At 37.4% G+C, this 24,909-nt stretch overlaps 1 protein-coding gene across 4 annotated transcripts in view; it reads right to left on the bottom strand.

The window, feature by feature from the left end:
• The window catches only part of LOC137401202 (girdin-like), a 58,860-nt gene that overhangs the window by 24,225 nt on the left and 9,726 nt on the right, over positions 1-24,909 (bottom strand). For all 4 annotated transcript variants that reach the window (XM_068087595.1, XM_068087596.1, XM_068087597.1 and 1 more), the window contains exons 7-20: positions 23,797-23,942; positions 21,918-22,046; positions 17,044-17,201; positions 14,604-14,685; positions 11,584-11,742; positions 10,226-10,325; positions 8,555-8,724; positions 7,924-7,950; positions 6,316-6,510; positions 5,598-5,735; positions 5,034-5,264; positions 4,490-4,792; positions 2,379-2,522; positions 1,181-1,413 (exon numbers count right to left, since the gene is read on the bottom strand). In XM_068087595.1, the coding sequence (XP_067943696.1) occupies positions 1,181-1,413; positions 2,379-2,522; positions 4,490-4,792; positions 5,034-5,264; positions 5,598-5,735; positions 6,316-6,510; positions 7,924-7,950; positions 8,555-8,724; positions 10,226-10,325; positions 11,584-11,742; positions 14,604-14,685; positions 17,044-17,201; positions 21,918-22,046; positions 23,797-23,942 (2,215 nt within the window). The remainder of the gene's footprint in view (positions 1-1,180; positions 1,414-2,378; positions 2,523-4,489; positions 4,793-5,033; positions 5,265-5,597; positions 5,736-6,315; positions 6,511-7,923; positions 7,951-8,554; positions 8,725-10,225; positions 10,326-11,583; positions 11,743-14,603; positions 14,686-17,043; positions 17,202-21,917; positions 22,047-23,796; positions 23,943-24,909) is intronic.

The following is a 24,909-nucleotide window of genomic DNA, read 5'->3' as shown; positions in this document are numbered from 1 at the left end:
TATCAGTATACAGTTGTGAGTATTGTGATTAGTTTCTGCACACTGCATCAAATCACTCTATACCAGTTGATATAGCAGTCTCACGCTAGTTTACAAATGGTTGTTAAGCGTGTACAACAATCAGCTTGCGTTTCTGATGTTGTCCATTGTGCTAGCAACAAAGTACTCCTTAACACAAACTGGAAACTTAGATATTGTCAATAAAAATTAGCTATTCTGAAAAGTCATCTTTTAGAAACTTGTTAACGCAGGAAATGTTTTCATGAATAGATATATGGATGCAATATAGAAATAATCCAGCGATTCTAATATCAATATATAGTGTCGCAGCCTGTTTCTAGACGAAATTATGCAAATATTGTAAATCTCACTGCCCATTTTTGCGACTTGAAAACGTTGATAAAACCTAATATTTGGTCAAAATTACACAAACATATTATTGAAACTCCAATTTGTTATGTTATCTGCAACTGATGTACCATACTTTTCAGACTATTAGCCACTACTTTTTTTCTGACGATTTGAGCCATGCGGCTTATACAAGAGTGCGGCTATTCTGTGGCTTTTTCTTTCACCGCTAGGGTGCATTAACCAGAATCTCTGGTTAGTGTACGAAATACGAAACAATGCCTAACGGTAAGGTTCCGTTAGGCACTAGGTTAAAAAGCGTCGGTTAATACAAAACAGTGCCGTTAGGCACTGTTTCGTTAATATAACGGCACTGTTTTGTATTAACCCATCGCTTTTTATCCGACGCTTTTAATCTGACACTAGTTAAACGGAACAGTGCCTAACGGCACTGTTCCGTTTTAAACAGCAAAGTTGTTGCCGCGTTAAAAAGCACCATCCTGAGTTCTGCGGCCTATACAAAGGTGCAGCCTATGTATTGTTTATTATTATTTTTTTGGAAAATAAAGCAGATGCGGCTTATATAGGGGTGCGGTTTATAGTCCAAAAAGTACGGTATTAATATTGTGTGCTGTAGGGTAACCTTTAAGCACATTTATACTCAGACTAGGCAGACATTTACCAGGGAAGATACTACGAAACTCACCTGCAGATTTAAGAGAAAAACCACCCCTGAGCTAAGAAAGCTACTATACAATACAAGTCTACTTTCAGAATTGTCTGCCCGCGCTAAAAACTTTGAAGAAAGATTGACTGATACGTATAGACTCACTTATATTCATCGATTGTAGACTCCTTCAACTCGAGGGATTGCTTGAGCTTTTTAATCTCTTTTTCCTTCCCTTCCTTTTCCTGCGTGAGAGCTGAGTTGGACTCTTCTAGCACCTGGTTATCCTCTGACACTCTCTCCAGATTTCGAATAGATAATCTCAGCGTCTGGATCATAGCTTCTAGCTCCTTGTTCTCCTTTTGTAGCTCATCATAGTCAGCGCACTTAGAATCAAACTACAAGAGACAGTCATTTGACTTCCCACCAGAGTCTCTCTGCTGCCATCACAGTCTGCTGAACTTAACTTATAAAAGCTTTGAAAAACCAGAATAGCCAGCCAAGCATATAAGCATTATTTTTGTTTAAAAGTGAACTTGCACAAAAGTTTTAGTAAATTTATTCAAGAAGTGTTGGTATTTTTTTATCATTTGCGATTGTTTTTATGTTTAGGGTGATCAGATTACCAGGATGTCTCAAGATTAAAATCGATAAAACTTGATTGACATTAAAACACTCAGATCAGGCAAAAGTGTGATTATGGTGTCTATAGTTGGAAAGAGACTGACAGAATAGAGACGTGTAATGCTGCAACTTAAACACAATAGCTGATATCAACTATAGTAATGATAGCAAGTAGTGATGTCATTTCGCATGTATTTCTATTTCTGAGTGTTTTAATAGCAATCAAGGTTTATTGATTTTAATCTTGAAACATCCTGGTAATCAGATCACCTCAAACATCAGAAACAATCACAAATGATAGAAAAATACTGATACTTTCTGAGAAAATCTACATAGATTATTTGTAAGTTCATCTTTAATAGATATTATAGAATTGCAAAGACCCAGACTGAAGAGTCACGGATGTGCAACATAATAGCTATCAGCTAGTGATGCCCATAGACCGAGAGTAGTGCTAGTAAAGGACAAACAAGGATGACTATAAAACTTGTCCTACTAATATAAATAAAATACAAAGAATTACTATGGCTTGCCATAGAGCCATCACGCTTGCCATAGAGCCTCTAATGCTTGCCATAGAGCCATCACGATTTTCATCCTAATCAATCCACTTGTTACATCTATTTAAACCTGACACTGAGCTTCAACTCTTTTGACAAGATTGAAATGATCATAACCAATTATAATAAGTAAACAGACAGATTCTCAATGTCAAGGACAATAGAACTCATAAACAAACCTTCTTTGTGTAGAGCTCAAGGCTTTTATTGAGCTTATGAACCTCACTGTCCGAGTTGTACTGTTTGATCTCAAGCTCATTAAGTTTGACCCGGTCCATCTCGTACTGTTGTATGGAGTTGTGCACCTGGGCTATTTCTTTTTCCTATAGACAAATAATAAATAAGACAGCTAGCTAAACACCCAAACATCATTCGACACACACTCTAACCTACGAGTGCAAAAATAATCTTAGAAGTTCTCTTCAGTAAAACATTTATTAATTTCTTGTTTGGTCTTACAACTTTTGAATAACATTTGCTGTTTTGAGACAAAGCACAAAACTAACCAATCGAATACGTACAGTCAAATTTTGGTGACTGTTTATAGAAAGTATCCGCTATATGACAGGTCTATTATGGCATGTTTTTAAAATATTTATCCAAACTATCCAATTAAAACATCAATGTCAGGGACTCACCACGCTATATTGACTGCAAACATATGGCCGCATAAAATATGCAAAGAATCATGAGAAACATGACCCTGATACGTAATCTTAAAGGTTGACTTGCAGCAAAATTCACATTACAGATATTTGGTATCAAAAGATTCACCATGTCTTACTCTGTTGTGTTGTAGGTGCCAAATATGTGGAAAAGTGATTACAAGCTCTTAAAAGCTCAAAAACGAAAAGCCGTCGTAGATTGTAATCTGTTTATTTCTCTGACATAGTCATGACAGTTTGTTTATTGTCTTGTCACGTGATGTTCTCACGTGAATTGAAAGACCAATAAAAAGCTCAATATAAACTTATCGTAGTACTAGTTTATGACAAACACTTCGGGTTTTACCGAAGACCCCGTATCAAATATAGCTGCTCGCTACTTAACAGTTTTGTTTCGGCTTGGTCTAATCGTCAAGTCGTAATCTGATAACGTGACCCAATACTTCGCAAATAATTTCTGCAGCACTTTTCGATTATCACAGGTGACCAACAGGCTTGTCATGATTATCAGACAATGATATGCACTCCTTCGAGCTAAGGTTAAAAAGTTTAACGAATTTTTACGACAAGTTATAAGATATCGGTGCTAAAAGTGACAGCATTACAATAACGATAAAATAGATGCGTAAGAACAATAGACATGGTTCCATTGAATGCGTGAAGTATATTTGTGAAACTATTTCGACGAATGAGGTTGCATGAAAGTGTAAACAGAAACCATCCTGTTACAACTACGTCCCAATTGAGCCATTTTGGAAAGAGAATCCAAACTACGGCGGTCTCGTGTGGCTGCGATTAACTGTTTGTTTTTTTTAGCTTTTAAGAGCTTGTAATCACATTCCCACATATTTTGCACCTACAACACAACAGAGTAAGACATGGTGAATCTTTTGATATCAAATAACTGTAATGTGAATTTTGTTGCAAGTCAACCTTTAAGAAGCAATCTTGACATTCCTGTAGTTTTATATGTGAGGGTGTATCGTCTGACTTTTATGTCTACTCATGTTGTTTATCTAATTAGTATGAGTGAAAGTAATAAGTTTGGATGGTAGTGTGATGAAAGATTCTGTCACGCTGTAGTAAAGAGCATAGTAGGAAAGATACTCTAGCTCCTTTCCAAATGTAACCTGAGAATCTAGGTTGTAGGATATATTAATGAATATATACAGAACTGCTAAAAAACGAACTCGACACACAAAAAATTATAATTTACAGAAAGTTTCACACAAGCCTTAGATATTACTTAAATTTCATCAACTAGTTTAACTTGTAAAGCTAAGTTTGGATCTGACCTTTCTCCTTATTTTGAAGTACAAACAATTCCAACTGGCTTCTCTCATGACTGCTACAGGATCAAGCAACCGTAACAGACTTGTTAATTCCAAAGAGTCAAGTAACTCTGACTCATTATTTCTAAAGGGTCAAGTATCTCCAACTGACTCATTACTTATACGGGGTCCAGTAACTCCAACTGACTCATTATTTCTACAGAGTCAAGTAACTCTGACTCATTATTTTTACAGGGTCAAGTAACTCCAACTGACTCATTATTTCTACAGGGACTAGTAACTCCAACTGACTCATTACTTCTACGGAATCAACGTTTCTCACTAGGTACCAACCTTATCCTCGAGTTCGCTCTCAAGCTCGGCCACCCTGGAGAGAGCCTTCTGTCCGCTGACCAAAGCTTTACTCAGTTTCTGGTTCTCAACCGTCAGGCTGATGTTGTCCTTGCTCTGCTGCTGGCTGAGCTCAAATTTGCTCCGGAGGTTTTCAAGCTGCTTCTGTAACTTCTGCGCCTCGACCTCTTTGTCTAACAACTCCTGCTCGACCTCTTCGTGCTTCTCAGCCATGAGTTGGAGAGTAGTTATCTGCTTAGTCAGATCTGCATTCTCTTTCTCCAGTTTATCATTCTGCTCTTCAGCCTGCCACATAGCAGAGCAGAAATATTACAACACGTTCAATATCTTAAATGACCTGCATTAGGTAAAGACTTGTTGGTTGATATTGGGTATAAACATGCTTCACGATTTAGGAGATATTGATAGTGAAGATAAGACCAGCAGGTGTGAACATGTATGCACAATGACAGAAGAGAAAGAAAGATACAGTCAAAACCAATGGGATAAACCAACAATAACCTCAGCAGGCCCATAACAAACTCACTTGCTCAACCTTGTCGACCTGCTCTCGTAACCTGCTATGGGTTTTCTGCAGACTCCTGTACTCATAATCGAGCTTGCTGAGCTGCTGTGAGACCTCCTTAACTGTTTCGGCCATCCTCTTGTTCTCTCGCTCCACATCCTTCACTCTCAGATCCTTGTTCTCCTCATTACGCTGTCGCAACGTTTCTATGGTGCTGGCCAGCTGTTCATTCTCTCTCTCCAACTCTTGCACCTGAGACAGTCAGCCATATTGGATGCATACAAGGTCTACAGACTGTGACGACACACCAATGTTATATTTGGGATATTATCGGAGCTAAAAACTCAGCAATTGGAGCGAGTCAATTGTATACTAACAATGCTTGCCAAAGCGCGCAATAAAAATATCTCTAAAAAATATAGCCAAAGTGAATGTCAAAATCAGGCGCATAAAACCGTCATCACATGCTAAATCTGTCAACGAAGAAATTGATCTCTTTAAAAACATCAAGTGATGAGAAAGTCACGAGTTGTAATCGTGTGACAGAAGAAATTATAACTAAGCGCTATGTAGCGGAGAGGTTACCTGTCTCTCAGAGCTTTCTTTAACCGTGTCCATGGCGCACTTGAGCTCAGTGACTTGCCGGTGGTACTCTTGTTTTTCATTGTCAAGCTCCATGAAGTCTTTGCTTGACTTATCACTCGAGTCTTGCAATCTTTGAACCTTCAAAATAACGTCTGCGGTTAGTTGTGAGTTAGCTGTACAGATGGTAACGATTGGAACTTCATATAAAATAAAAATTTCGAAAGTGTCAGGGCGCATACAAGCAAAATGGGGGTGCCCTTTTTCTACTTCAACAAATATTAGAATCAAAAATGCTCATCACCTAGCAGACTAGACAGAACCATACAGATAGTAGGAAGATGGAAGGAAAGGGCATCTTAAGAATTGATTAACATCTCAAGGAGTGACCCGTTATTGACTAGCTCTGCTATCAATGAATTGCCAATGAGAACTGTGTTTAGAAATGGTCTACAGCATTTTAATTATAGGCAAATTTTGTTGGTTTTAAACTTGAAACATCCTAGCAGTCAGATCACCTCAAACATCAAAAACAATCGCAACTGATAGAAAAATACCGATAACTTCTGACAAAATCTACTAAAATTTTGTGTAAGTTTATACTTGACAGCTGTCAAACTGAGATATTAAACTGAGAATATCTCCAGCAACGAAACCTCTCCTTACTAGTACCAAATCACAGTGTAACAACCAAAGAGTGAGAAGGCAGATAGAAGCAAACCTTTGAGGCGAGACGCTTGTTCTCCTTTTCCAACTCTAGAATGTGTGAGCTGTTCTCCAATGTGAGCTGCTCCCTCTGCTCTGCCATCAACTTCTGTAGCCTCTGGTTCTCAAGTTCTAATCTCAGAATATCAGCATTGGTCGAGTTACTGAGCTGCTCCCGTAATGACTGGGACAACTCCGAGCCAGTAAGACCCTATGAAATGAAAATTTTAGAGTTTATAACATGGATTGCGATGTTATGAACTTGAAGTTTGACTTGAGGAGCTGAATGAGGCCACGAGTAATTTTATAAGCGATACTGGGTGGACATATCGAAATAGGACCAACAAGGTTACATATCAACAGAAGACTCTTTTAGAGAAAGTATTTCAAGAAAAGGTCTCCGAAGACCTCAGTAACCGTATCAATATCAAATATTAATGGCACGGTAATGACACAAAACAGAAATACAATACTGTATTTACATGCAATGAAAAGAAGGAAATATAGAAAATTTTACAAGCATTTCACGGCTGAATTATTCATTCTATAACTGCGCTGAACGGTAAACAAGCTGAAAATGTTACATGATTCAGATGATCCCAAAGCAGTAGAAGTAAAAAAGAATCAATTCCATGTATCAGTTATCTTTCCTATAACCAGACCATGAAAACCTGAAAGTTGAAAAGAAATGCTTCTGTTCCAAGATGTATAATCAAGTACCTGAACAGTTTGCCCGAGAAACCTGTTTTGTAAAACAAAAACAGTCATACACTGTTATACAGACAAGCAAACGGACCTGAAACACCCAGATTTAGCTTGTACTTTCATTCTCCTTCACCCGCTACCTTTGCTACAGTGCTAGTTAGCCTTGTGAACTAACATGCTGAGAGTGCAAGCCTTAAAGGGTGTGACAGAAAGGGGCCCAAAATCAGCCAGCTTGAGTAAGTCAAGGCTCACCAATTTTATTTTACTGAATGTGAGCTGTAAGGCTTCTCAGAGGCTTTATAAGGCCCTGAGGTAATCCGGTATGTACATAAACTACACCCGCAATAGGTATTAGGTGTTAAGAACCAGACCCCAGGCATGAGACAGAACAGGTACCTAGCAGGTGCGTTGATAAGCATAAATGTGGTTAGTTTAGGTTACATGTTATTGTAACAAGCTTAGTTTCTTAAGATTGGAAAAATTAAAAAAGTAACATCTAATTCCCGATTGCATTTAATGGCCCCCAGTAAAGAATTCTGGGCCATTAAAAACCAAGTCTAAGTGATAGTCTGCAGTTTAAGTAAAGAGTGCCGAGTAGGTCTAGTAGTGCTACTAACAGAATATAAACTTGTATTTTTGTGTTGCAATTTACAAAAACTAAGTTTTACTTCATTTCATTGGAAAGTTTTAAACTTTAGAAGGACTGAAACTTTAAAAGGACTTTTTGACTGAAAATAAACTTGAAGTTGCCTCCCCTTATTTCACAGCTGAACGAACAATGAAGGTTACATTCAATCTTACGGCTAATCCATAAGAGAGCAAGCAGATTATAACAAGCCCAGCATGTCTGACCCGCGCCAAGCCTTGAGTAATGTAGAGATGCAATGAGTTAATGAAAGGTAGGCGCTAGCGTACTTACATTTACACCTAATGTTCCTTTTACGGCCTGCCACACACAGTTTGTTATGTACAACGAGGTTACAACACAATAGATAATATGAGACAAATGATCAAGAAAAATCCAAATAGGTCACAGGTCTGAAACATCGGAGAGCCTAAAAGAGAGCAGTGGGCAGATTATTCACTCACCAACTCTAATAGCTTGCAAATAGCAAGCATGGAAGAGAATTGAATCATACTTGAACTAATATACATGTAGCTAAATAAATAATATTTTTAATAACTACACTCACGTATATTTTATACTCATTTAGAACTCATCAAAATCTAGAAACTCAGCATACGCATTTTGTTTTCTTTCGAATGTATGAGATATCAAAATGATGATATTAAACAACTTGACATGCCAATCACTTAGACTGCTCTGAGTGAACCACTTCTACATGTACCTATCTCTGCTTCACATGGCAAGGATGCATCTTCAACATTCTCAAAGATTTCCACATCAGTACAGTGATGACTCATCACTGCTATTAAAATAAGATAGAGAAACAGAGCGCATAACTCCAAAAATACAAATGTCATGCGCCACTGCTTTACAGAAAACACTATGTCTATGTACATATAAGTGTGTGAAATTGGTGACCTACCCTGGCCAGGGCAAGTTCCTCCTCGAGATTGGCACTTTCATTGAGAGTAGAGTTTTTTTCACATTGCAGCTTGCTTATGCACTCATGCATTTCCTGGATGGTCTTGAGATCCAACTCCCTCTGGTGGTTGAATTCTTCAGCCTCCTTTTTTCGTCTCATCAGTTCGTTTTCTGGTTTTAGAGAAAATGTAAGTCACGATAATGGTAAGATAGCCAAGCCATGTCACTGACATTTCTCGCTAGGAGTAGAAGCAATGGGTAAGCTTGATATACTCTAAACATAGTGGAAGGTGTAAGTGGGTAGGTTGACACAGCAGGAGATGATCACCAGTTAGTTACCTAGAGTCATCAGACTAGTTGCACATTCTATAAATACCTTAACACCTGTGAAACAAGTCACCACGGACTAACCGCTAAAACTAAAATATTGTGAGATTGAATATCAGAAGACAGCTATTAGTGATGTCTAGTACTTATCCTACTAGTAATAATCAACTAATATTGAATATATTGAGTCGATGAATTCCAATGTAATACTTTTTTTCTGCTAATGGAAAAGGCTGACTGAGCAATACCAGAAGACAAAGCGAGGAAAAATAATTATTAGACCAGTATATGAACAGTGATAAAATAAGCTATCATTGACAAACAAAAGCTAGTATGCGTGTTCATTTACCATATATGGTCATTGCTATCATATGTAAATGGTAATCAAAGAGATATGAGTGTATGACCACGATTGGCGGGTGATATCCACGGAATACACACAAATGACTTGACTGTTATCGTATCTACAACTATTGTGCATAACACAATAGATTACCCAGGTCTGATACATAATGAACAAGCTGTATATTACGGATGACAAATTCCCAACTAAACTGTACATGGAAAAGGCAAACTGATAATCACAAACTGCAGCATGGGCTGGCAATCAAGAAGCACTCGTTAGTCGTTCCTCTATCGCATTCCTACAGTTAACTTTCAGATGAAGTCAACTAGAATGCACTAGTTCCCTAGTGACTGATCGACCTGCATGAGTGTTATTTATTTATTAGCCTCGACTGTATTGCATATAAATAATTGTGGTATGTAGTTAGAACTGGAGGGACCTTTGGACTGAAACAAGATGAAATATAGCACCTAAAATACGCAAGCGTGACATACTCACATGACTGACTCATGCCAGTATGTGAAAAATGCAAGACAAATATGGAAGTAAACACAGTGCAGCAGAGGAATCACAGCACATCTTTCAACTGATACCGAGCCTCACCATACCGACTTTTAACTGATACTGAGACTCATCATACCGACTTTTAATTTGTTTCAGATATTCAGTTTACTATTGTTCCAAGATAATTTCGATTAAAATAACATTCCTTAAATTCAAAACACTAAAATGAGAGCTTGCACAGTCACGGAAAAAGTGAAGAAAAAAAATACTGCCACCTTATAGTCGTAGAGATTCATACTCATCACTGCGTGACACAGAAATGTTAGTTGGGCAGCTGACGATGTTAAAAAGGGCACTTACGCGTGTCTGTCTGTCTTTCAGCAAAGAGATTCAGCATGAAAACTTATACAGTCAGACCAAAGCACGTAAACTGAAACTGGTTGATATGTTTTTGTCCTCTAACCTAGTCTTTATAATATCAAAATCAACACCAACCTAACTCTATGATTGTGTCAACTCTCTGTTGGCTAGTGGCAAGTTGGTCCTCTACCATAACCTTTGTTTCTATGAGTATTTTGTTGTCTTCTCTTAGCTCCTGCAACAGGAATACTACATAGATATATCCGCAACAATAAATTAGACAAAGGTAAGACTAAAACATAAATCAAAAACAATAACTACAAATATTAAAGTAAAAGCACTAGATTTTTATGAAGTAATTGCATATTGCATTCATATGTAGGTAGAGTTATAATATTCTAATGATATGCAGTGTAATCAATCTCATGAGGTTTCAATGACACAGAGTCACACAATAAAAATCTGTTACATACAATGGCCACATTCAGAAATCGATTTCCTGTATGAAATAGAAAAGGAAAAGTTGCGATGTCATTAACTAAATTGTATAGGCTTACATCAGACAATCAAGAGTTCACTGGAGATGCTCGAAAAATACAACAGCTGCGCACAATATCACTAGATATGCACAAATACTTTTAACTGTGGTTAAGCAAATGTGACAATAAACAATATCCCGAGGTGAGAAGAACAACATAATACAAATAAACAGTGAATAGAAGGAAAGTGGTAGTCAGTGACTGGAAAGGGTGAAAAAAGGGAGGAATGCGAGTCAGCTTTATCTGTCTATTCATGAGATTAAACACTAAACTCGAGTAGTTGATAAGCGCTCAAGTGCCATATCCCTTAACAGACTGTACTATCTCTTACGTTGGCAGCCCTCTTTGTTGACTCGGTAGCCAAGCAGCGAAGAGCGCTGCAGTCATCGAGTACATGACGGTTGAGCGGGCAAAGAAGCCCAAACAGCAAATTTAGAAAGATAAGAAAAAACTTTGATAAAACCAGTACAGTTAGCAATTTAATTTTCATCTCGATGGTAAATACCTAGACCATTCAAATATGATTATGTTGTTAGTTTAAAATATTCCATGTAATTGGAAATATGACACTGTTCCAACAAATAGGATAGGTATGTGAAATCACTTGTGTGACAGTTAAAATTACTGGAATACAGGAATTAAACAACAGTTTAAATTATGCAAGGAGTGTGAAAATTAGGTGCAGTTTTGAAAATTTCGATTGACTTTTGGCAAAGTGCCAAAATACTGCACAATAGTGAGGAGACAAATTCAAAAAAAGAATGCAACTGCTCATCGTTTCACAGAGCAAAGACAGCGGTAATATGTTGATGATAATCACCTACAAGCCTGCTGCCTGTAGCAATGTATCCCCGCTCATATGTATTTCACACAATACTCAGGAATGGCCGACTAGAAAAATTGAGTAGACACAAACGTTAAGGACCAAGTTGTTGATAAACAATGAAGACCTACATCGACCCTGGCCTTGTAAAAGTCAAGCTCGTGCATCCTGTCTTTATACGTTTGGAGTTGCCTCTCTAGCTTGTCGACCTTAAGTGCCTTCTCCTTGACAATGTCAAGCTCGTCCCTGTATGACCTCGCTGAGCGTGCATCTTGTATCAACAGCTTGTTCTGGCAAGGAAAGAAACGAACATAAACGGCTAACCTACCGCTACATCTTCAGTTTCAACTTAACTAGCTCCTAGCCAGAGCCTGGACAAGACAATGATAGAACTTCTTTGCAGAAACATCACAAAGGCAAATGAACTGAGTCAAGCAGTGACAGCTTAACAACAATCTAAGTCAGTGCTACCCTAGCATGAAGTTCAGTCAAAAACAGCTTCATTATGTAACTCAAGCCATAACTGTAGATTAATAACCAAATTACCTATGAATAATTAATACCCTATAGTGATTGCTCAAGGAAACCCCAAACAACAGATGTCAGATGCTCAACAAATCTGGTACAATCTTACATAGAGTAGCCTACACAAATCACGGGAGTTGTCCATTCAATTAGTAATAAAACTATATATACCGCAAAATACATTGAATGTTGCAAGTCAGTATGGTTTGGACTGATTTCTGAATATGAAAAAGTATTCCAGCAGCTTGGAACTTTCTGCAATTTGTTATTCACTGCACAGCCATGAGCTTTTTGAAATTTATTAAAACTGTTAATCTTTAGTGCCAAAATTTAATGGTGAAATTTACCCTGAAGTTTCTCTAAGTATCGAAAAAAGAGAAATATAATTTTACAATTACACGAGTAGTTTTGCTCCAAATTAATGATTTTTTATTCTAATGTTTGGTAGACCTATGTGCTACTTGTAGATTTTTATACCTGGCTATAAATTAATTCAGATATTGTTAGACTAGTTGAATTTTCGGCATTACACAGATGACAAAATATATTTTAATATAGAACATTTATTTTTAATCAACATATACAACATTTATCATTCTACTTTTAAATGAAGGTATTTGTTTATTCCTGTGTGTCCAACCAATGCATAATTTAAATATTTGAAAGCTTGAGGTACAGCTAAAACAGATTGATAAAAAACATTTCCTACTTCATATGGTACACATTCGCTTGAGATTTAAAATAGCTTATAAACAATGGCAGGTAACAGTGGCCGCCATTGGCTAAATTTATTTAACCAATGAATTTGAGTAACTTAAGCTTGTAATATAAGCTAATATTTTAAGCTTTACCGTAATAAAAGTGTCTTTCCAAAGCCAGCTAAGAGCATCAGGAAAAAAGATGGCACCGCACACGAACCGAATCAGTACATTCAGATGCACGGATGTGAAGCCAAGCTCACTACTACTAAACCATGCAGGCACTTTGCCCCACCTCAGATTAATTGTGTATATAATCATTACAAACCTTGATGTCTCACTAATAACTGGGCAGACGACGGCAGACAAACACTTGATCACATTTATAGTTGGATGAGAAAATCTTCAATGAGTTATTTAATTGTTTTATTGCTACATGCATATTTCTTTAATTGGTTTTCAAACTGACAAAAATTGTAGTGTTTTGTCTGAATTTTACAGTAAAATTTATGTGATCTGCTGGCCAAGTTTGCTGAGAATAAAGTTTTTAAAGCTATATGGGTGGGATTTCCTCGAGCTAATTAATTTTGTATTCCACCATTATAATGAATTATAACAAATTAAATTATCATAATGCAAAAGCTGATCCTAGCAAGTTTTTACTAAAGTTAAATGTAAGCCATTGCCAATAATGTGGAACGACAGCAGCCGAATGAAATAGTCTATTGCAGTGTCGTATAGTTTCACAGAGTCCCGTGACCAAAAGCCGGAAACAAAAACGCTTGATTCCAAACAAACCCGATCAACATACTGATCTCTAATGGAATATTCTTACCTCGCTCTCAACATCTCACTCTTTTGCATTTACTTTATTTTTTTACAAAAAATCATCTGTAGTTTCTTGTAGGAAATTTTGTTCTTTTTCAAATGGTGTATAATACAACATTCATTTTCAAAGCGACTGCCAATGGGAGTAATTTTTGTTGGTTAGTGTTGCGGCCTCTCCATTATAACTTATATAAAACAATAGTGGGCGCGGCTTATTTGTTGGGAGCCGTACGAGCTCCGATATGCGCATCCGTTAGCAGCGAAACTCGGTGAAGCTATACAGCTCTGTACTGGCAGAGTCATATAGCTTTAAAAGGTCTTGCGACCAAAACCGGAAACAAAAACCGCCGATTCCAAACAAACCTGATCGACATACTGATCTCTAATGGAATATTCATACCTCGCTCTCAATACCGCTCTTTTTTGCATTTACTTTACGTTTTTACAAAAACGTTATTAGCAGCTTTTTGTAGGAAATTTTGTTTTCTTTCAAATGGTTCATGATACAACAATCAATTTTAAAGCGACTGCTAATGGGAGTAGTTTTTGTTGATTAATGTTGCGGCCTCTCCATTATAACTTATATAAAAATAGTAGGCGTGGCCTGTTTGTTTGGAATCAAGCGAGCTCCCGTATACGCTTCTGTTGGTCGCGGGACTCTGTGAAACTATACGGCTCTGGTCTATTGGAAATCTTGAACTGCCTGAAAATCTCAAAAAAGTTGCCATGTAAACTGAACAGCAGCGGCTCTGCTTTTATTTTCCCACGTGAGGTAACCCAGTCGTAGGGCTACTGCTCGGGTGCCAAGCAGTAGCCCTACATCTCTGCGCCACCACCTCGATCGTCTTGAGCCTCGAGACGATCGAGGTGGTAGCGCACTTATAGATTGTTCCAGAAATATTTTTCCCATTTAGCGCTCCAATCAGAATCACCCCATAATAACATGTCCATGTAACCATAATAACATGTCCATGTAACAATGGCAATAATCTTTATACTACAACAAATCAAAGACCAACCGGTGAAATAACATGACTCCAGTATGGCTCCATATCAAACACCTATAAACAAATTATTAGCAACACCAGTAATTTTCCTACCTCCTCGCGTAATTTAACGATAATATTCTTCTGTTCTGCGCTCTCTGCCCGCAGATCTTCAGTTTGGTCAGTTCGTTCTTCTCTGAAAAAACAGAGATGAATAAGAGAGCGACACCATTGTAACCATGCTTTCACCATAAACTCATTCGAATAAGTAATACAAGCATTATAATGCAGTGACAGGTGAGAGATGCGGCTACCAAACTATGAGAAAAACAACCTATAATTACAATATTTGCATTAAGAACAATAACCAGTAATATATATACAGGCATGCACATTTGAGAATTTGAGATGGACAGCTTATGAGGAAGTGCAAACAGAGCGTGATGAAAAATGGAGAAAGAAAAAGACAGGGGGCGAGAGACAGGTGCTAGATCAACCATTACATGCATTTTACCTATAGATGCTTTTAGCAGTCCATGAAAAGCAAAGTCAGTGTTTGTTCATACATTACAGCAGCGATGAGATCATACATTACAGCAGCGTTGAGATTAAATTTTAAAAGAATGCTTGTAGCCAATTAATATCTAAGCTCAGACACACCTGGAATGAGTCCACAAACGCAAGCGTAGACAAACTTAGGACAGCCTCACCAGCCTATCTATCGATTTCAACTTGTTTAACTGTGAAAAGTAATTTACTCATAGGCGATAATTGCTTTAATTAGTTGTTATAGAACATTGTTAAAGTCGGCTGTAATTAAAGGGGCAGTCAGCTATGATATCACTGGTGCCTTGAATCACCAAGCGGCAGCTGTACTATATTTAATCACTGCCGATTGGTCATTAGACCGTGATTTGACAGCGTGTAGTCAGTCTTAACACATTCCTTCTTTACATGCAACCTTCCCACGAGATTCATAGCCAAGAGGCATGGTTACGAGGAAAACACTACGGCACGACCTTTCAAATAAAAAGCTTTTGTGTGCACCTCTTCACTTTCTCATTAACTGCCTAAATATAGTCCCCAAAATACATCTAGGCAGAAAGTGATTGGCCATGACCTCTGAGAGTCATATCACGTTATTAATTGGTGTATTACCGTGCATGCAGTGTTATAGGTAACAAGGTACGACAGAGATCAGGTTTTCATACTCGCAAAATCAAACAACATAAGGTAAAGCAAGTTGGCAGTCAGAAATTATACAGAGCAATCAACAAAAGCATAATGATTTCTAAAACAAACTTAGGCAAACGAGCAAGGCTGCGGTAAGGGTGGTTGCTAACCTGCCCCTTAATGCAATCAGGTTGGCAGGATGTTTAACAGAGAGAGAGGTACAGTTGAACATATATACAATTACCTTTCTTTTTCGCTAAAAGTTCCAGAAGGGAAACTCAGGTTACACACGCACATAGATTGAATCATGCATCAGCCTCTAACCATGCCAACTAGACGGAAGATGAAGACACATTTGAGCGAGTAAACAGTACACAGGCTACAACCGGAGACTAGCTATGCAGTGACAGGCAGACAAGACTTAATGCGGTTAGCTATAGACTGGGCTAAGCTCATAGCACTGGTACAGCAGGAAGGGAAGGCTAAAAAAATGGACACTGGTTTGTGGTCCAACAATTCTGAATACCAAATCACAAATTCCAAATTTTATAAAATAATAAAGATGAAATCTTAACACTGATGAGTGCTTCCCATAACAAGCAGGTTATGACCAACTGAATACACTTTTTGTATAGAGAGAGGGGAGAGCATTTTATTTAACAACGTAAAGTGATGAAGGAGAGCAATGAACATTCAAGCTGTTTTGTACAAAAAATGACAAAGTAATTCCAGAAAACAAACTAATACAATGGCAGAAAGGTACAAACAACCTGAAAGCATCAGCTACATACAACTAGGGAAAATCGATTTGAAGGCAAATTGTTTGTATTTTATCTGTAAAACCTGGTTGACACGGAACACCTTGCAACTCACAAAAACGCCGTCACCTTTCCTATTGGTCAAAGATTGCAGTTTGCACCACAAGTCTTTTGCACCAAGGTCAACATGATCAGTTTTTGAATTGAATGGTGATCAATGTGAACCAGGTCTGATAGAAACTTATGATCATTAATGATAGAGATGATTAAAGAGAAACACAAAAATCTGTTAAAAAGAAATCCGTAACTAAAAAAAGATAAATTTTGTGAGAACAAATGTTCCGGATAACAAATTCAAAAAAATCTCAAATGATACCTCGTCACCAATCACACCTACAACCTGTCAAGTATTCCGCAACAGAGCAGACTAAAATATTGGTTGGAAATTTAAAAATATTTCTAATCTTTCCTTTTGTAATATTTTAAATAGTCAACACCCCGATCGGTTCAAATGAATTGCTGTTTGAGAACTGAGTGAGTACCATAGCCCTATTTTTAAACTATAGTTAACACTTAGGAGCTAAAGATGGACATTGTTAAATGATCATTTAGAAAGCACTTACATCTCCATACGGAGTCGTCTCACTTTAGCTTTCTCTTCAGCTAATTCTACAACTATGTGATGCTTTTCTGGAGAGGTCGGGGATGCAACTGACTGGCCTCGTAGCTCTTCCAACTGCGCTAGGTATATCTCGCTGTCTACTGTCGCCCGTGCTGCTTCCTACAAGAAAGAGAAAGGGTAGGAAGCAAAGAAGAGAGACTAACTAACATATATGACGAGTTAAAGCTAAACTGACAATAACACAGTGATAATATTTGTGACCCAGGCAGTCAAAATGTACAATCGTGCTAAAACTACATTTTTGAGTTATTTAAAGCTTTAAAATCAGCAAATTCTGAGGATTTTAATGCATTTTAAATTTTTTAAATTGGATTATTTATGCCCAGGTTATGCAAGATTTAGTAGAGAAGGTCTCGCAATGAACTCAAATTTTTGTTTTGAGTTTAAGCAAGATAAAGTTGACGGTTCATGAATCGTACATCATGGTATTTGTTTGCAAATCAAAATGCATTAGCAACCGATCACTTAATATCAACCTATATTGATGAAACCTGACATTCTTCACATTAAAGCCATGAAAAAAATGATGGTCAGATTTTTATTCGAATCCGATTGACATTTGACCTCCCAAAGTTCGTGGTAAGGTTAACAGTATATGTCGCTAAAAGCTCACCATTTTGAAGATTTTCATTGAAAGGGTATGTTTCAAACTGGGCACTTTTCATCAAGCTATATTGCTATGACTGCATATAATGACAGTCCAACGACTTATCAAAGTGTTGGAAGTGTATTCAGAATTGTCTACCTATACAGAAGGTCATGGTAAGGTCAACGAAAGGTGACCGCATAAGGGCATCAGAATGCGGAAATATCAACCCAACTCATCAAGTGACCATCCAATCTAGAGCTATTTTTATGTATTTTAACACTCACAGAGTGTAGCACAGAGTACACTACAGAGATTTATTGTAGCACATTAAAGGGGTTCGCTTCTTATGTTAGTGGCAATTTGTCCCAACACAACCATATCTAATGTTTCCTTCAGTAATCCTTGATACACAGTTCTCATGAGGCTTATTTGTTCAGATGGGATATACTCATGCAGAATTCCCTACATTTGCATCCACTTATTAGTTTGATGTCAACAACTAGAATGGGAATGTTATCAGCAGTGATAGGCTAATTGTTATTCTCTGTAATTTGATTTAATTCATTAGCATGATCGTTATTACTTTCATTATCGTTAGCAGCCACATATTGTGTAAGCAGCTGTATTTCTAAGATTCCTCTATTCTAACAATCTTCATCATCACTTTCACTATGATCTGAGGCAGCCGACTCAGATTCTAAGTAGAAATAATCATCTAAATTATTAGCATGAACTAGCGGTAATTTTTGCGGTGGTTCGATTTGGTTTTAGCTTGAGGCAGTAAAACAGGAAATAGCCACATACACGCGCGCATCCGCAATTAGAGCCTATACTTACGATCTTGGGTTATGAAAAATTCCATAGCAACCACCGATATGGGTAAAGTTGAATGGCAATTCTGGCTTTATGATTGGTCAGACACAAAAATAAACAAGACCATGTGAACGAGCAGGGTTGAATGTTCTATTGCTATAGACTGTTTACTGTTTACTAAAATAGTGACGGTGAGTCATATAATAGCGTATAGCACGCGTAGCGCGCTATTGTCAACAATGCATTTACCGCACGAATGTACATTCTGACGGCCGGGGTCACATTTCTCAGTTATAGAGGGTAAAAGCTCCACATGCATAAATATTGTCTCTTTTATTAATTCTTGGAAATTCCCTCATACTTACATGTTTTTACCAAGTGTAGCAGCATATTGTGTAGGTGTATACAGAAAGGTAAGTTTATTACTAACAACCTTGGTTAATAGGCAAACTGGAAAAGATCCAAAATACATGTAGCAGTGCCAATATACGGATTTTTGTAAAAATGACAAAATGAAAAATTTATTATTTATATTTATTTTGTCTATGTTATTTATATTATATTTTTTTATAAAAAAAATAAAATGAAAACAACTGCCTACAGTAAATAAATGACTGATTGAATTGCTAATAAAACCGGGAGCATTGATGAAAATATTGACCGAATAACCATGCAAAAAATTCGTAGTTCTGCAGATACTAATCTTGCCAGCAATGAAATTATACCATCATGCAGTCATTATGACCTACTAAATCAAGCTAATAACATCAACAGAGTCAGCATGTGTATGAGCAAACCAGATAAGCAAGATCCTACCAGTGTATTAAAGAAATATGCAGATATGTCAAGTTTGCCACACGGGGTCAAAAATCGACAAGTCATATTTAATAACAATGGTGAGCGTTTGAATAAAAATAAAATATTGTTAATTATATCAAATGAAATTCTTGCCGAAAGAATAATATGAAAGTGAGCATTTACTATTTGCAAAGCGTGTTAAACCATTCACCTTTTGTTGACTCTGGCGCGTATGTGTTACAAACTACTCTATAGTAATACGTTATAAAATTTTTGGTTTCTATTGCGGAGAACTTAGGCAAGTGACAAAATTTAAACGATGAAATCGGATGAACTTTGAGAGAGGCAAGTATTTGTGACCCTGGATTCCGTTCTCCAGCAATACCTAATAAAAGACATCTTGGATCTCTAAAAAAAATGCTCTAGTGAGTCCTAAATGGTTAAATCGATTAGATGGTTCTGAAATGAAGTTTCTAGAATGAAATCTAATGAAGTTGCACTCACAAGTTGCAGGCACCATTAAAATCCCCAACAGTTTCACCAGTCAACTACCTAATTGTGAGCTATCTGAAGCCATTCTAGAGAGTCAAAGATACAAAGTTAGACAGGTAATAATACAAAAGGCATAACGATCAGCTGCGCTAACCACTTTAACCCAGCTCTTCCTGAAATGAGTTGTTTGAGCTGAGCTTTGATACTGCTCTTCTGCCTTTCTGGAAACCATCAGTTGTTGAGTCAAAACTAATGAATACATCATACCAAGCAAAGCTGCATCTAACAGACAATCACACAAAATCTGAGAATTCCCTTTAATTTATCCTAAAAGAGCTGAATTTAGCTGATAGCTTGATGTCTCTCCTAAGAACTGTACACATTTGATATACAGATATCTCTAGGAAGAACTGCGCACAACTGATAGCCAAACATCTATCCTAAGACCTTCACAAAGCTTGTTGTAAGATTTATCTCTGTGTAGTTTTATTATGAAGTAGGTGACGTACTACAGAAGTAAAAACATGAATGCAGAAAGTTTCTCTTATCGGATACTGAAAGCCAGTATGTGTAAAGATGAAAGCTTGTGCACAATGGTTTTACTTTCCCTCTGCAACTACATTTCATAGATGAGCTAGTAAAACTAGCACGGCAGAATGTGAACAAGAGTAATCACAGTAATTTAAAATTTTGTATCATATCATGCTTTTAACCATGCAATTACTTCTTTGTAAAGGATTTCATGTTTGGTACACCTTCTCCATTAAGGCCAAGGTTGCCATGATGGGCATCTCAAACTGAGCTGATAACAGTTGAGCTTGGATTAAAAAAATTGAAAAGTTGCCAAAAGGTTGCCGACTCCGAGTCCAAAAAAGCGCATTAGGCAGCCTAAGAAATGGATAAGCCGTCACCCCCCCTCCCTCCGCTGCCAAGTAAGCCAGTTCGTAAGCGTGGCTACACCTTAGTTTGAAATGTCAAGCATTTGCCCCTGACTACAAATTGGTAACTGCAATCATGGAAAACTATGAGAAGACAAGCGAGGAGTAACTAATCTAATTTAATAAAACTCATGTGTATGCTTGTTATATATGTAACATTAAGAAATGTGCTTGCTAGTGGGTCCCTGACCACGGCATCAGTTACATACATCTTACATAGCACTCTTTAATTGTAATGCTTTTGGCTGTTAGTAGATGTGAGTCTCAACTTGTTTTCTAGTAATTTTATATTATTATTATTTTTGTTATTTTATTGGGAACTCTAAATGCATTCTTGTGAAAAGAATTTAGCGGAAAAGAATGTCATTCAGGCAGTTTTATATCTAATATGGCACTAACGGCTTACCAGTTAGATCCAGTGCACTAAGAGCAACCCAGTAGCATATGCCAGGCTGGTGCGCCTTCAATGGTTCCGTGAAACAATGTTAATGGCTATTGCCATATATGGTATTAATTTTTATAGAACTTCAATGAACATAAGTCATTACTGTCAGTGGAGGTTGTGAGTGATGGGGTAGCACATCACCTGAGGACCATTAGCTCATTACCTAGTAGATAGTAGTAGGGCTACTTGCAAGCCCCCATACTCGTCGGCCGGCCTACTAGCCGTCGGCTGACCTACTAGCTATGCACAAGTTGTCAGATGATTAAAGATTAATTGCATAAAATTTTATCAGAAAGTATTGGTATTTTTCTATCATTTGCGACTGTTTCTTATGTTTGAGGGAATCTGACTGTCAGGATGTTTCAAGATTAAAATTGACAAAACTTGATCGTTGCTATCATTGCTATAGTTGACATCGGCTATTGCATTCCAGTTGCAGCATTACATGTCTCTATTCTCTCGGTCTTTTTGCAACTATAGATGTCATAATCGCCCTTTCGCTTGATCTGAGCATTTTAACTGCAATGAAATTTTGTCAATTTTATTCTTGAAACATCCTGGCAGTCAGATCACTTCGAGCATAAAAATAAATGCAAATGATAGAAAAACACCGATAATTTCTAATAAAATCTACTAAAATTTTCTGCAAGTTAATCCTTAACATGAAATGTACTGAAGAAATAGCCTTGAAGTAAGAGCTAGACAAAATTTCCCTAGTTGAAAGGCAGTAAAGTGTGTACCTCGATATATACATCCCTTTCCTCAAGCACCCGATTCAAGTGATAGTAAAGAGCCTTCCCAGTGATGCCGAGTGACTCAACCTGTGTCTCCAGGGATATAACATGCTCCATCTGCTCTGCGTCAGTAATCTACAGAGGAAGAGTCAGTTATGAGTCAGTCTTTTCATAAATACTTTTTCGATGACTCAAACCTTTCACATTGCACAGGTTTTCCTTGAAGACAGTCTGAATATTCAGTTCTTAGAACGGCGCTGACACTTGGAAGAGAATACGATACTATGTAATAATTATATTCGGTTTGATTAAGCGCAAGGCTTGTTACCAAACAAAAATAAAGCAAATATAGATCATTTAGCGTATAGACAATTAGCAAAGGACTAGCAGAGTGTTGAGGTATTCGGGTAGGACATTTCCGATAACCTCCCAACCCGATGGCTTTTGAGTAAAAACAGTTGAAAACATCTCGAGTTACAGCACTGATAAGACGAACAATAGGTAACAGAATGCTACAAGAAAGAATTGTAGAGACGGCTAGCCTGATACCTCATTTGAAAATGCTCAGCAGGCAGCCACATTGAAAACGTATATCCGTTTCATGAACTCTGATTACCCCATGACCTTGACATCCACAAGCCAAATGTAATTAGACCGTTAAGGAGTGTCAAACACGGAGTGTATTTGTTCAAACCTTGAGCGGAGCGTCACACAGTGTGATGTAGCAACTGCTAGACAAGTGCTTGCAAGTGCCCTGGTAAAGGCCTGCATTGCAAAGCGCTATCGATCAGATCTCAATATGATGGTTATCATATCATTCACGCTGCATAATACTGGTAACCAATAGCAACGAAATACCATGGAGATAAACTGCTGGCGCTCGTTAAGATAATTTGAGGCCATTTCAAAGTCATTTGACTGCATTCCACCTGTCGGCATCCGCACTGAGGTGCAAGTGGTACAAGCAATCCACCAAACACAGGCCTCCAGAGTTTCATCTAATCGTAAATGGAGTTAGAAAACCACACAGCAGTCTTGAATGCATCACCAAAACTGTTATAGGATGAGTAAAGCCAGTTGTGGTTCAGTAGGAACGGAACGGTTTTGATTCACTCCAGCAGAACGTATTTGCTAAGCATTATTTAACTTCTATGGAGAATAATTATAGTGATCTCAAAGATCTCTAATAATAATAATCTCAGGGAAGAAGACATAATGTGACAGAATACTACATACAATCCTATAAAATAGTGGTGAAAGTTTCGATCATAAGTTTAGAGAAGGGAACCTGAGGAAAGGGGACAAGAGTGGCTAGGTCAAATGAAGCCAACAAAAGCCGTATGGAACAGGTCTCTCCATGTTATCACCTCTAAACATGTGTTATAACAAAACACACCTATCATGTGGCCAAAAACACACTGTGACAATGTGTGACAGCCATCCATACTCACATTTTCTGAATTCGTTGTACCGGTAAACTCGAGAGTTTTGTCCTTGAGCTAAGAGAGACAGCCAGACATGCCTTTAACCAACAACACTCTCACGAATTTCATGACAATTTATAAAATTTACTTCAAATCTTTAGTCCATTATTTAGAAGCATCGACAGCAGCGTCGACCAAAAGATGAATAACTCACGGATTCAAATAAAACTTAAAATAAGCCCTTGAAGAGTTATAGGCCAAATCAGTATTATCTATTAAATTTAATAGCACACGTGGCAAAATTATAATAATGAAAAAGAATTTTCAAACAAAAGAAGGAAATAAGGTCTTAAATAAAAGCAATATATTAAATACTAAATGGGTTGCTAGTGACGTGTCAAGGGTAACTTTACAAGTCAAAATACACTTGATGGCCAATAAACAGAAGAGAGAGGGCTGACCTCGGTTATGCAGTCTTTGATGGCATGCTGTTGCTCGCTGTTTAGCTTGCTCAGTATTTGCTGTATGAAAAACTCCTTGCGCTCACACTGTATGGCGCAGCCAAGCAGCAGAAGGATGGTTGTTCTAACGTCAGCGCATGATGACTCTGAAGGAGTAGCAGAATACAATAGCATAGATATGTGGTAACTCGTAGTAGCCTTTATTCATCATATGCATACATACAGGCTTTATATCAAGGAACTAACACGTCAAACATGACTAACGTTTTCAGGAATATCAAATAACTCAATATATTAGAAAATAGCAAACATTTAAACTTTTATAAGGGTTCTCCTTTGTTGAAGCGTGTTTGAATAGGAGTTGTGTTGGAATGGTAAGGAGTACATCAGAGGAAATTCTGTATTGTAGTCTGTCATAATCAGTCACCATATTGTAGATATTACAGATTAAAAACTGATACAAAGAGTGAGAGATAACTTCAAGACAAAACTCAAACACAAAGAAAGCTTGAGCAAATACACATGAGACGAAAATACGGTTGAGCCTTGACCCACTCGATTTAAATAATACCTTCCACTGGAAACACAACTATACAAGGGATGATACTTATAACTGTCAGGGTATTTCAAGTATGACTTGGGAGTAACCTTTTAATTGTCAGGGCATGTTGGTATGACTTAGAAATAGCCTTATAACTGTCAGGATATTTTAGGTATGACTTGGGAATAGCCTTATAACTGTCAGGGCATGTTAGGTATGACTTGGGAATAGCCTTATAACTGTCAGGATATTTTAGGTATGACTTGGGAATAGCCTTATAACTGTCAGGACATTTTAAGTGTGACTTGGGAATAGCCTTATAACTGTCAGGACATTTAAGTATTACTTGGGAATAGCCTTAACACTGTCAGGACATTTTAGGTATGACTTGGGAATAGCCTTATAACTGTCAGGATATTTTAGGTATGACTTGGGAATAGCCTTATAACTGTCAGGATATTTCAAGTATGACTTGGGAATAGCCTTATAACTGTCAGGGCATTTTAAGTATGACTTGGGAATAGCCTTATAACTGTCAGGGCATGTTAGGTATAACTTAGGAATAGCCTTAT

The sequence above is a fragment of the Watersipora subatra genome, chromosome 7, assembly GCF_963576615.1.
Source record: "Watersipora subatra chromosome 7, tzWatSuba1.1, whole genome shotgun sequence".
NCBI classification, from domain to species: Eukaryota; Metazoa; Bryozoa; class Gymnolaemata; order Cheilostomatida; family Watersiporidae; genus Watersipora; species Watersipora subatra.
Note: the sequence above shows the minus strand (reverse complement) of the source record. Positions and strands in the feature narration are given on the sequence as shown.